Source organism: Diceros bicornis, chromosome 4, assembly GCF_020826845.1.
Source record: "Diceros bicornis minor isolate mBicDic1 chromosome 4, mDicBic1.mat.cur, whole genome shotgun sequence".
In the NCBI taxonomy this organism is placed as follows: domain Eukaryota; kingdom Metazoa; phylum Chordata; class Mammalia; order Perissodactyla; family Rhinocerotidae; genus Diceros; species Diceros bicornis.
In genome coordinates, this window is record NC_080743.1 from 71,137,338 (window position 1) to 71,151,649 (window position 14,312).

At 40.2% G+C, this 14,312-nt stretch overlaps 1 protein-coding gene across 6 annotated transcripts in view; it reads left to right on the forward strand.

The window, feature by feature from the left end:
* Positions 1–14,312, forward strand: part of PBX1 (PBX homeobox 1) — a 273,601-nt gene that overhangs the window by 234,462 nt on the left and 24,827 nt on the right. For 3 of the 6 annotated variants that reach the window (XM_058539713.1, XM_058539714.1, XM_058539715.1), the window contains 3 exons: positions 3,916–4,075; positions 11,261–11,373; positions 12,720–12,809. In XM_058539713.1, coding sequence (XP_058395696.1) covers positions 3,916–4,075; positions 11,261–11,373; positions 12,720–12,809 — 363 coding nt within the window. The remainder of the gene's footprint in view (positions 1–3,915; positions 4,076–11,260; positions 11,374–12,719; positions 12,810–14,312) is intronic. The other 3 variants (XM_058539716.1, XM_058539718.1, XM_058539717.1) reach the window with 2 other exon arrangements.

The window sequence follows — 14,312 nt, forward strand, 5'->3', positions numbered from 1 at the left end:
CTAGTGAGAAACATCATTTAACATTTTCCAAACAAAGTAGATGCTGTTTTGTGTAAACTGAGGATCTGTACTTCCTTGAATTGAATCCTGGCTTCTGTTACTCCCCACGGGGTACTGATTCCATCAACCTGTGTTTAGCTCAGCAGAATTAGGTCTCGTCAGAATATAGAACTCCACACAGGGTATTTGCAATGAAGAGATTGCCAGGGCCTCCCCAATAAGCTATGGTGCTTTTGCAGCAGCCTTGGAAACATCCTTTCAGATAAGGCAGAAAGAATCAACTGCTTTTCAACTCAGACCTTCCTTAGGTGCTTTGACCCAGTGGAAGGTCATTTCCAGTCTTAACAACGCTGGGAAAGCAGAAAAATCAATGGTCAAACTCAGGTGGCCTAGTTTTGTCTAGATCTCTAACAATTCTTCTTCAAATCTAGACTTCTTATCCACAAGAAAAGAGAATTGATGTTTTTTGATATTTGCTGCATGTTTAGGAATGGTTCCAGGTCTGACGCACGTCACTAACTCACAATCAGTGAATGTCGGTCATGAAATCTTCTGCTTCTGAAGTAGAATTAAATCACTATATTGTCTGAATTCAAATTCTGGGATTCAGTATTCCAAATCTCTGTTGAAGATAGAATGAATTCTTCAGCAGCTAGTCTGTATTATATCTAGATAAAAGATGGAATCCTGGCCTGTTCCAGCAACCTTCACTTCCTTCAGTGTGGAAACTCAAGGTGCAAACAGTTTGTCCATTAAAATGATTACTTATATACTATATCACTTTCCCTTTGCTCCGCCCACCCCAAGGCCATGACATTCTTCCTTCACCATCACATCATTCCCCTACAACAGTAGCCAAGCTGTGCCATCCTTGCCAAACAAGTCCCAATGGGATACAATATGATATGAAATTGTAGAAAGAGCATTTGGCTAGATGCTTGTTTTTGCCGAAAGTCAACTGTGGGATTTTAGGGAACTCAGTCTTTCTTTCTGGGCCTTAGTTGCCCTATCAACCAATCATGGTTCATTGGATCACGTGATTTATTAAATCTCCCTTTAGTTCCCCAATCTAGAAGGTGCCTTTTGAACTGTGCCTTTCTTGTCTTTTTTTTTTTTTTTTTTTTTTTTTTGGTTAACAATCACCCCTCCGTCATGAAATTATCCCACCTTGGCTTCCTTGACACTGTTTTCTCTGGAGTTTCCTCCTTCCTCTTGGGCCACTTTCACTGAGTCTTCTTAGAGGATCTAATGTCTCTAAAAATATTGTTCTTATAAATATTGTTCTCTACTGTCTACCCTAGAAATATTGTTCTCTCTTTAGCTCTAATCTATTCTTGCCCCAGCTCATATTTCTGAACCATTTTTTTTAAAGTCACAGATGCTTTTGAAATCTACTTACTATTGATTCCTTCCATGATCCAAAACAAAAATATGCTCATATACCAAAATCCATCTGAAATCCATCTATTGGCCATCCTCTCCTTTGATCCCTAAACAGCCCTTCCTCTATGCTAGCGCTGCTTGGAATATGATCCACAGAAGGCAGCATCAGCAGCACCTGGGAGCTTGTTAGAAGTGTAAATTCTTGGGTTTCACCCCAGTCCTGAGTCAGAATCTCTGAGGAGGGACAAGGAGGAGGCTAGAGAGTTTTAACAAGCTCTCCACTCACACTTGACTCTGAAAGGCACTGTTTTACGCACTTCATCTGAGTGATCTCCTCCATGCCTACAGTTGCAAGTATACCTCTATTTGATTATCCAGATAAGACTTCTCTCCTGGACATCAAATTCATATTTTACTTCTCACTGGACTTCATCATGGCTCTGCCCACAGGCTTTGCAAACTTTAAAAACATATTCAAGGGCCGGCCTCGTGGCTTAGTGGTTGAGTGCGCGCGCTCCGCTTCTGGCGGCCCGGGTTCGCATCCCGGGCGCGCACCGACGCACTGCTTCTCTGGCCATGCTGAGGCCGAGTCCCACATACAACAACTAGAAGGATGTGCAGCTATGACATACAACTATCTACTGGGGCTTTGGGGGAAAAATAAATAAATAAAATTATAAAAAATTAATAAATAAAAACATATTCAAAACGTGAATCAAACTCTCCCCAGAGGATCTATGATTCCTTCTGTATTACCTGTCTCAGACTGTGTTTGTCATCTGTGTATCCCTAGTGCCTAGCACATAGTAGACCCTTAGCCCATGACTGTTGAACAGTGGGTTGATTAATGAAAACACTGGTTCTATACATTGTCCAGGGCATATGATATCACCTAGTGGACAATGTAGGAAATGCCTGAACTGACCTAGCATCCTCCCTACCAGTTCTATTCTTCTCATTTAGATGGGAATCATTCCCACAACATGTCCCTTCTCCACCCTCTTCCTTCTCATTTTTCTCTCATGCAGCTGATTTAATTAGACGTCAGACATTTCCTTTCTTCCTCAGAAGTCCTCCCAAAGTACTTTCCTCTTTTCCCTCTTTCTTCCAGTTCATCCAGTTACCTCAGAAGAATCTCTTTGCCTCTTTTCCTCTCCCCCATTTCACTTAGAAGTCAAAAAGCAACCATAATTATGATTGATTCATAGGAATAGTGAAAAGTTATATCGAGAAAAACATGAGTTTGGGAGTGAAATTAGTTAGAAATTACATGTACCCAGAAGTGCCTTTCCTCTTCCGAGTTTAACTCTTTCTGTAGGCACCAGAATTTGCAATAAATAAAGCATTTTCTTACTGATTTTTTTCTGTCATTTACTAATATTGCAATGGTATGGTTTGATTTTTATAACAAAGGCTTGGCATTTCTGCTGTAGTATAAGCTGTATAGGTCTATGAGGGCTAGCCTTATAAGATTTTTTAATTTTACTAATGCATTTAAAAAATAACTGTGGTTTTACAAGAATTTTCTTTATCTGCCGTTGTTGGGTATAAATATAAATTATATGTAAGCTGTGGTACATGGGTTATCAACTTCTTCTTCCCTCACCAAATTCATAATTTGTTTTATAATTATATAAAAACTACAACATTTTAGTTTAAAATCACATCTGGAATATGAGATATAAAACTTTCCTTCCTAAGGCAGGAATTATGAGACTAAAACTTGAATTTCACTATGTCTCCACTTGTGTCTGGCAGAGGTTTTGATATAAAGGGAATAGGAGTACAGAATCAAGCCAAGACAGCTGCTGTGAGCCACGTGAAAGAAATAAAGTAACAAATGAAAGAAAATTAGGTTTATTATGTGTATTGGATTTAACGTTTAAAACCTGGAATTCAAGGAATAATCAGTTGTATGCTTCACTTTTCCCTTATGTAGATATCACCAAGCTTTGCACAAAATACTTAGTGAAATCTAGTGGATTGAATCATATTGATCCTAAGGTCTGTAGTACAATGCAGCTAAGAATCTAGTTCATATTAGTTATTTAACTTATAAAAATTTGAAATTAACCCATCAGTGAAAGCACCCATAGGTTGATATAGATTTATATGGATATTTAAAGGCTTTGTATTTTGATTGGCCAAAGTCAGCTTTAGTATTGATAAGTAACAGGCATTTCTTCTGAAATGTTGTGTTTAGTTTAGTGTCATATATTTGTGAGGTAAGCAAATTTGAAATGCTTGCCCCAAACTAAAAAGAGACTGGTTTAAATGAGCAGCTCCTCCACATTGACAAAAATTTTTGTCACAGTGGTTTTGCTAAGTTGTGTTACACTGAGGAGAATCTCGTTTTATATAGTTGCTCTTTTCAAAGCTCTTACCTCAAATCTTTTAATTGATGTTGAGAAATCAGAAATAGAAGACCAATTAGCCGACCTCTTCAAACCCTCTCATAAGCTCTCCCTTTCTTCTGAGATGTTTGTGAAGGATGAAATGTTAACTTTCTTATCTTCTCTTAAACTGCTCTAGGTATCAAACTGGTTTGGAAATAAGCGAATCCGGTACAAGAAGAACATAGGTAAATTTCAAGAGGAAGCCAATATTTATGCTGCCAAAACGGCTGTCACTGCTACCAATGTGTCAGCTCATGGAAGCCAAGCTAACTCACCCTCAACTCCCAACTCAGCTGGTTAGTTTTTTCTTTGATTTGGGGGGCTTGTTCTCCATTTTTATACTTTTCCTACATTGAGGTTTTCTTTTAATTCTTTAGGTTTCTGATTGGATGATTTATGTATTTGATTGTGTTTTTTGCTGTTGATGCCACTTTGGGTTTTTCTTTCATTTCCAAAGAGCAAAGTGTTTTACAGTTTATAAGATGTGCTTGTCTGGAGGTTTGCACTGATGTGCCTATTAAAGTTGGACAGAAGTAAATTGATTGGTTTTGATGAGGAGACCTATAAATTCTGCTTTCAGAGATGCCAGTAAATAAGCTAGATCTCATGCTTAGAGAGAGTCCCTTGGGGTTCTAGCATTTAGTCTGTTTTATATAAAGTTTTTATCCTTGTCTGTTTTGCTGTTTCCAACACATAATGTCTAGGTCACCTACTAGCATGCATGCTATGTGGGAATATTCACTCTTTTATTAAATAGCTCATTAGAATGTTCTGGTCTGCAAAGCCAGACTACGATTATTTCTATATGTGGTTTATAGTTGTTGTTCTTTACTGTTTTATTTTGTTGGTTTTCTTTCTGTAAACTGCAAAGAAAATTGCCACTCATTAATTCAGGTTATTCAGATTCTAATTTTCAAGTTACAGTATTAGGCATGTGCTCTGCTCCTGGTTTTATTTTAGTGAATATATACTGTATCACTAATTTCGGAGTTTAGGCTAACAATATATTTTTGGGTGTGCCTTGTACCATCAGTTCTGAGTTTACACATGTGAAAAAAACATAGTCGATAATGCATAAAATATAACCTTAGTGTTTGCATGCTATGGCTGGCATTTTGGTACCTTTCTTTGTGTAGAGAAAACCAGAAATAATTCCTTATTAAATGTTTGGTCTTATAATGATATTTTCCTTGTAATGAACCAGATACATTGATTTTTGCTGTGGGGTGCACCTCTAAGAATATTGACAACTCCAATTTTCAAGTGTCATAAATTTATATATGTTAGATCATAATATGATTAAAAATCTAATGTCTAGCATTTTGGGGATTATGTGGGATCTTTGACCCCAAAGCTTGTTTGTCTGCTAAAATAAGTTCTCTTTCTACCGTGTGGTGGTTTATTATTGGAGACATGGAAAGCTCCACACACTAACATCTTCTGTGAGCTTCTAGATGCACTAATTTGTTATCACAAGGTTCTCCAAGTCACTGAGCTATAGCATCAGAGCCTTCTTTTGTTTCAATGGCATCATGCATGAAGAGTGGCCTGGGCTTTGTAAACAAGGATATGGTAAGACAATGTAGAATTCAGTCTGGTTTTATTTTTCCCAGCACTCCACATTGGGTTACTATGAGGAGGATATTTGCTTTTCAAGGGTTTTTTTTGGGTGTGTTTCCTTCTTTTCCCATCGTGGTATGATTGATAAAGGATCAAGGCTAACGGGTTCAATAACCAGAGGGTTTCCTTCTTCCCCATCTGGCCAATTATTAAGCATTTCAGACCCAGCAACACTAGTTGAATTGCACTGCTAGGCAGACATTTTCACTTGCCTCTTTGGAAGAAGTACAGTTTTGTCAACATTAGCAAAAACACACTCAACACTCCTGCAAAGGTTATCATAATGCAAAACAGATATCAAAATGACTTTTTCCTATCCTTGATATATCTGCTTCGCAGATGGCTTAGCATGATTTATGACTAGTCCTTAGAAGGGCCCTGTGGACTCCCTTCATTACTAAATCTGTAACTTTTTATTCTTTCCTAAAGCATTTAAAAAGAGAAAAGTAAGCATTTTAACCCCCTACTCTATATTTAAGAATTATGTTGGCTCTCTTGGAATGTCAGTTTATGATTACAGTTTTCTAAGGAATTTTTCTGGTGGCTTAAACTTCATATGACTATTCTGAGCACAAAGTAAATTATTATGGAAAATTTGAGCTAAGCCTTCCAGTGGTGTCTAAGTTGTTGGAAATAATATACAGAAGAACTGCTTCATAGTGCTTTTTTTAAAGTAGAGACAAAAGAAAATTCTATTGTATATGTGCAATAGCATGGTATTTTAAAAGATAAACGTTTTAACAGGAAAAGTTATAAATGGGCTTTTCTGTATTTTCCTTTGCTCTTCACAGAAGCCAAATCATTGCACAAATAAAGTGAGAACTTTAAAATGCTCAAACTTTTCCCAGAGGGTGTTTATAATGTTGTATACCAGCTCTTTGATAATTTCAAAGGCTAAATGATAATTGAAATAGATAGCAAGTTTTAAATAGGAGGTTAATCTGTGAAAATACATTCTGGCTGAGTTTGAAGTCTCAAGTTCTGGAACCTGGGAACTTTTTATATGTTCAATATTGAAGGAGTTTTTTCCAGAAGCTTTGCTAAATATAAAGACTCATTTCTACTGCAAGGAAGATACTTTGCAAGTAAATCTTCTTCCTGCTAGAGGCTTTAGTGTGGAGAGCAGTACTTCAGTATCTTTATTTAGGCCACTTTAAAATATTCCTATTTGTTGATATATGCCTTGTCTTCTATTTCCTTAAGCATAATTCAAAAAAATTACTTGGGACTAGAAACCGTGGGGGATTAGCAAGCATTTAGAGATACTTGGCATGCTTCGTATTTTACACCAGTGGAGTTGGGCAAAATGGACGGAGCAAAGAGGAAGAATAGAAGGAAGACAAGAAAATTAAGTTTTGAAAAAAAGAAAGCAAGAATGGGAACCAGTTGAAGCAATAGTTGTAATCCTGGGTTTATAATTCTTCTAGAGTCACCTAGAGTGACACATTCTCAATTTCTTATTCTGTGAGATTATAAAAGCAAGAATTAAGATCTCAGAAAAATGTGGCCCCTTTTGGAAGCTTGGATTATCTTCTGGAGAACATTTTAACATCCAAGAAGAAAGAAATTGGCTTGTGCATTACAGATGCTTGCTGTGGCATAGCATCACCTTCCATATTTTATCAGTTTCTGGGATTAGCTAAGCAGTCCCAGGTTTATTGAGGCTCAGAACCCCCCAGATTTGAATTCTTTTGCTTAGCTGTGTGTGTGTGTCAAGGACAACAGCAAATTCAGCCATGAAACTTCTTCCTCTAGCACTATTTAGTTAGTGGCAAGCCCTTGTACATATTCATATTACGCCTCAATAGGAAGTTTGGTGTTTTTCTGGATTGATGGAAGATTATCGTATTAAAACCCCTGGACACTAGCTTCTAAGATGAGTTTATGCATAGCAGGCACAGAGAGGAGGTAACACATCCACAGAAGTTGACTGAGACTTCAAGTAAATCCATAGGAACTCTTATAATTTTGCTTTTTAAAACCAAGTAAAAGAATTTATCCCATTCATGTTTTCTGCTGTGTTCTTCCTGTTTCACTCCTTAATTTTAAGTGGAAAATGAAAACACAGCCTGCTGGAATTAGAGCTCTAGAACCTTGACATGCACACCTACTAAAGGGATTTCACATTGAGCCTGACAGCTTTTCCCTCTTGTACTTTGCCCTGATTAGAAAGTAAAAATGTTTTTTGGAATTTGGAAGGGGAAGAATCATGGAAAATAGAGAAGCAAGAATAAGTCATAATTAAGCTTACATCTAGCAGAGAGGCTCTACCTTTTGAGCCTCTAAATGGTGTGGGAGTCCCATTAGATCAGGCTGGCCATGTAATCTGTCTGGAGCCTTGATTTCTAAACTGCAAAAATTAGGGCAATACTTGCATATATCTGCTTCATAAAAATACTGTGAGAAATAAAGAGCTAGCACTTTTAAACAATTTGAGTTCCTTAGGAAGAAACAGTAAATCTATTCTTATTCTAGGTTGTTGGTTCTCAACTGGGGTAAACTTGCACCCCAGAGGACATTTGGTAATGTCTGGAGACATTTTTGGTTGTCACAATTTTGGGGGCTGGGTGCTACTGGCATCGAGTGGATAGAGGCCAGGGATGTGGCTGACCATCTTACAATACATAAGACATTTCACCACAAAAAAGAATTATTGGGCCCAAAATGTCAATAGTGCCAATGTCGAGAAACTCTGCTCTAGGTTTAGATTTTATCAGTAGTATTCTGTTTTTTGGATTATGAAGTTAACTGGTTTTTTTTTTTTCCTACACAAGTTTAAGTATCCTGAAGACTCCTTAGAGTAGAATGCAGACTTCGGGAAGTTGTCTTATGAAAATGGATGTTAACACATCTCCACATCATCATGTTTGCTTCAGCAAGTGCATTAGAATCCATAGGTGATCCATTATTGCTTCTCTGTCTAGTTGAGTGCAGACTTAGCTATGTACATCCCCGGAATGTCTGGATGGCAGCTTACATGAGCCACTTGCCTCTCTTCCCAAGCCAAATTCAAAACCTTTTAACTGGCAAGCCCGTCTTAAAATGTGCTTCTAGTAATTGCTGATTACTTTACAGCCACCCGCAGGTAAGGTTCCTGATTGACCTTCTCAGCAAGCCAAGTAATTCTGTTTTAGTTGCTTGAGAATTTCACAGCACCTCCAAGAGGGTCCATTCATTATTTGTCTACGAATTATGTCCTTCCCAGGAGGTTATCCATTCTGTGATAAGCTTTTTCCAACTTCCAGTGCCAAATGAAGAACATGTCTTCCCCTCATTATTTAGATTTTTGTGTGGACTTCTGTCTGCTTTATTGTGGTGTTAGTGGCATCTGGTCTCTTCCCTCAGAGCAATCCCTGCCTCTAGATACTTATCAGAGAGTCAGAAGCCATGGTAGTGTTGTACATGGGTGTACAGAGACAAATGCTGAAACAGCCCAGCGAAGAGCACAGGGACTATTCCTGCAATTATTGTTCTGATTCAGATGCATTTGTACATGAAGTACATTGATGTGCGCATATTTATCTCTGTGTACATTAGGCAGCCATACATATTTACAATTTATGTATTCACGTATATTTTTAAAATCATCTGTGTCAGTTGCAGTGTAGATCATGTAAATGGCACATTCCATGCCTTCGTGGTTCCATGTATGCTATGTTACTTGGCATCAGTGTAACCCTTTGGGGGTTTCTCCCATTTCTCAGTTTGTGTGCTAATTTCCAATAAACCATCAGCCAAGCATAGAGAGTGTGTGTTTATTACATGGTATTTGATTAGAAGATAAACAGAATACCTGGGCTTCAATCTGAACAATCTTGTGGGAAAAAAATTCTGATATAATAAACAATTATAATTTGAGCTCTTGGAGCTGACTGTTCTTGGTTCTGATGACATCTAAATGTGAGCATGTGTTGTAACAATTATTACAAAATGGCTTTTAATATTTAGGTTATATTACTGTGATTGAAAGACAGATTCGAGAGGGATGTAACTAGGACATAGAGGCTTGAATATTATGTATCTAACATGAGAGTGTGATCTGTGCTGCCCACTGCTTCACCCACGTGTTTGGGGGGACTATTGGAAGATTTGTACCACATCAGTGGAAGGAAGTTCCAGGCCCAAGCCTCCAGCCCACTGACTGAGTGTAAGCCACACCTGGTCAAATCTTGTGCCTATTTTGCCTAAGATCCACTTTTCTAATTCCTTTCAGATAGGCTAAACAGAGAAATGTGTGTCTGATGAGACAGGACGTGTTGCAGAGCTATGGATATGTCATAGTTCTTTGGATGGTGCTTAAGCCATCCCCATTCTCAAAGAAAGCATCCCCTTTTTCCCTCGAGAAGGGAGTGAGAGTAGAGGATCAGTTTATGTAGCAAAATAGCTACTTCCTGGTGTGTGGATGAACGTCCCAATGACCAAAGAAAAAATGGAGATGTGTCTAAACTTGAGGTTGTCCTCAAATACATTGTCCTCAAGTAAATCATTTGGTTCCTCTAAATGGCTCTGGCCTTTGAAGTATGAGGATACTATGAATAGTTCCGCATAGAACAGAGTGCAGAGTATAGAATTCATTGCTAGTTAAGTGGTCTTTCTATGGAAAAAAAAAAATCTGCTTAGCTGCAGCTCTTCTTATGGGGCAGGAAGCTCTCTAGGAGAGCACAAAACTCTATCTTGGGAGAAAGGAGAGAAAGTGTCAGAGCTGAGGCATGAATCATTGTTGGGCGATTCCACACGGATGATGGCTGTCTCAGAATATGAGGGCAGGAGTGCAATTTGAGCAATATAGGGTTGGAAATAGTAGAGTGGAACTGACCTGGGTCCCTGAGGTCTCTCCTTTGCCAGGCTAACGTCATGTTTTAACCAAACCTTGCACGTTGAGCTTTCTTTCCTAATGCGCTGAGCTGCACGATGACTTCAGAATAATATTAAGCTTTTCCACATCCTTGCATTTAAGTTGAGGGTGGGTTAGATTTACCACAATGGAGCCACTGGAACCTGGGTGGTGCCTAAAGGCTAACTCTCTGGGAGAAGGCTCCATCTCTGGGAGGTGAGAGCAGATGGTTAACTGCTCTTCTTGAGGCCCACTTTTATTATTATTATCGTTATTATTATTATCATCAGCATTTCATATTTCATGCATGCTTGAGAATTCCTGGCCCATGATTCTGTTTCATCTTCCTCCCCAATGGCAGGTGGTAGGGAAGAGTATATCATTCTCACATATTCTTGAAGTCCTCAAGGCTGTCTTGGGCTGTTTGCCACCCAACAAGGAACTTCACTTCTGTCTAGAAATCAGGAATGTGAATGCACTCATATCACAGGGCCAGCCCTAGTGTGTGTCATCACCTCCATGCACTCCCCTCCCAGGGGCTGCTCCCTATTGAGAGTAGATTGGTTTGGCAGTAGCTTATTTAGGAACCAGCTGAATAGCTTGTGTGCTCCATCGTGGTGGCAGAACGACCAGCCCATATTCTCTAGCTAACCAGCTTGTGGTCCCCTGGCCAACCCTAGAATTTTAGAGGCATGAAAGAGAGATTCTAGATCTGGAGACTGTCTCCAATTCAAATAGATTATGTTGAGAAGAATCAGTGTTCCCTTTCTCAGCTTGAAGTTGCTAAGGGGAAGCAGTCCTATTGGCAACTTGCAGTCAGATGTGGCTTCACATAACATGAGCGATATGCACCCTTTATTGCTTGCTCTGTTCTTCATGCTACTAACCAGACTCTGTGGATATTATTTTTATTTTAATTTTTATTTGAGGGGATTGCTTTGCATGTCATCCTTCCTCTTGGCCGTTAGTTGCGGGGGTTGAGCTTTTTCCTTTCTGTGATTCAGGTGCCTCACTCTTTCCTTTCCAGGTTCTTCCAGTTCTTTTAACATGTCAAACTCTGGAGATTTGTTCATGAGCGTGCAGTCACTCAATGGGGATTCTTACCAAGGGGCCCAGGTTGGAGCCAACGTGCAATCACAGGTAGGGACCCAGCCAATGTGCCGCCAGGTGAATGCGTTAGAGTCCAAGAGCCCTCAGTTGTATTGGCACTTCCTGCTTCTGTCCAGAAACAGAGAGAGAGAGAGAGAAATGTAGAAACCAAACCTTACCAACAACCAAACTAAAACAAAGACAACCATTGTCGTGGGGAATCTCGTCCACACTTTGTGAATGCGTTTGGCTCTGGCTTGTCAGTTACACTAGGAAGGCGGGAGAGGAGCAGCAAGCACAGGGTGAGGTGACCAAGGCCCATCAGGCAAGTAGAACCAGCGTATTCTTTGTCCACTAAAGGGAAAGGGAGGAGGAGTTCAGTCCATCGTCTCACTTTCCAGGTGTCCCTCTTGTTTTTTGGTTCCCACACTCATTATTTGCCCAATATGGAGGTAATTAATGAGTAGGCAAATACCTTAGTGTCTCATGTTTTCATTTTAAGCTTTACAAACACCCAGCCGAGTTGACTAAACTCATCTTCTCAGTCATCCTTGAGGTCAAGGGACTTGGGTTTCTGGTGATGAGTCTAAGACCATGTTGAGAAGCAAAAATCAAGTCGTGTGGTGTAAACCCTCAGTGTTCCTTAGTAAGCAGCTAGCCTTCACTACACTTCACAGCAGAAGGAAGCCATCCTACTCTCAGCATGGAGCCTGATGTGACAGGATAAAGCAGTATGCTCTGAGTCAGAATTACTGGGAAGTTCTGAGCCATGTCCCTCCAGTTTCCCACTGTGCGTGTGGAACAGGAAGCATTCCATGCCTGGAGTAGACCAGCTGGTCAGTGGTTCAGCCCCTTACTCAAGAAGCATTGCCTGGAAACAAGTTTGAGGAGATATGGTCAGACTTTGGTCAAGTGACTAAACAACTGGCCTTCATTTAAGTCTTCAAAAAGATAGAACGTTAGTCACATAACGCTCTCTCTGTGAGGTGGCTGCCCACACCCCCTCTAAACAGAACCTGGACTTTTATAGGATACTCAGCAAAGGAGAAGCTAACAGGATGATCTGTAGGCAAGGGAAAATTCCTTCACTCTCTCCCCCAACCCCTTCTGTCACCCCAGTCCCTGCCATCTCATGCAGCATTATTGAATTAGTTTCAGTGTTGGGAGTCCCAGCTTTCTTTTACCGTTTGCTGTCTTGCTTACTGAACTCAGAAAGGATAATGGATTTGGCATATCGAGGAGGCCCAGCCTCCTCCTAATGGACCATTTCCCAGGAAGAATATCTCCAAAATTATCGTATTAATTTGGCATGCCCAAATGGTAGCCTCTGTCATGATGATCTGCCTCCCTTTGCTTGCATCTCCCTGACTAATTTCCTCTCTTGTTCATCTGTTTAGGTGGATACCCTTCGCCATGTTATCAGCCAGACAGGAGGATACAGTGACGGACTCGCAGCCAGTCAGATGTACAGTCCGCAGGGCATCAGTGTAAGAAAACAAGGCTCCCCGCACCCTTTGTTTTTATTCTATCACTACCAATTATTTCAAAGCCATAGGGCTCACAGAATGCCACTTAGTAGGACTTATCTTAGCTTTACGGTCACCTAGTTTCTTGTTTCTGTGTCGGTCATGCCATCGGCAGCATTCTACCCACAAAAAAGTGGCGATTGGGCAGGCTTCATGCAGGCAGCTGGCGTCTAGGGCTGTCAGACACAATCAGTGTTTGCATGGCACCTGCGGCCACACGTGTTCAGCTGAGAGGAGCTGCTAAACAGGTGACACCTAGTACAACAGTGGTAGGAAATGTCACCACAAGCTGGGGCCTGGGAACCTGGGGAGGAAACCAGTAGCCAAAATCCATTGCGTCCAGGTCTGTGGTCTAAAAAAACATCCTTTCTTCAATTTGTCTAAGGACAATTAAAAAAAAAGAAATTAACACAGAAGCTGAGAATGTTTAAGGGATGGGGAGGGGTCCAGACCATCTTCTCCTTATTCTTGGATGCGCTGGCGGCTCCTGACTAGCGTGAAAATTCATAGCGACAAGCTATGTCGCATAGAGTGAAATCGATCAGACAGACACAAGGAGAACCGAGTGTAGATTTGGGACAGCAATCCAACTTGATTTCTCAGATCAATCGTCCGCTATCTCAGCAGTGGTGACAGCAAGCTGGGGCAAGAGGGCAGTCTGGAAAAGGAGGCGGTTCTTTAGATCAGGGGTGATTTTCTGGCCTTTCAGAGGTCACAAGAGGCTCCAGTAGGACTCTTGGCTCGGAAGTATTGAAGAAAACTATGGTTGGTTGATGGTGAAGATTTTTTGCTTTCTGTTGTTGTGCTTTAAATAAATTGGGGATGGAAGGAAGGAAAGGTAGGCATAATGTATTAATGTAATCCTAGTCTATACTAATTGAGGTATAGTGTCAGCAAGGAAGGAGGTGATGGCTCCTTCACCTCTGCACTGGTCAAATCATACAAGACTATGATCAGACTAGAAGGAATCATGAGAATACCAACTGTTTCATCAGATGAAGAATGGTTGAAAGAATTAGGAATTCTTAGCCCATAAAAGAGAAGAGTTGGTGGTACATAATAGTTTTAGACATGCTGTCTTCTGTGAGAGGGATTAGGTTCATCATGAATGATAGACCTATAGGGGGTAGGATATGATCAATGAGTAGAAGATTCAGAGAAACACATTTCACTTCAAGATTTTATGGGCTTTTCTCACAAAGAAGGGATGGGCTGCCTCTGGAAGTCAAGAATTACCCATCATTGGAGCATTCAACCGGTCTGGCTATCTCCTAAGTACGGATGTTGTAGAACGGAGTCGAGCACCAGGTTGCGAATGTCTTAGTGACTTTTAAGGCCCCTTCCAATTAGGAATTCTTTATTTTCTACCTTCTTTAGGCAGAATCCCCTCTGAATTTATATAATATTTATCAAGTCCCCATCTGGGAGGGAAGCAGTGAAGTGAAAGCTAACCCTGTTAAACAT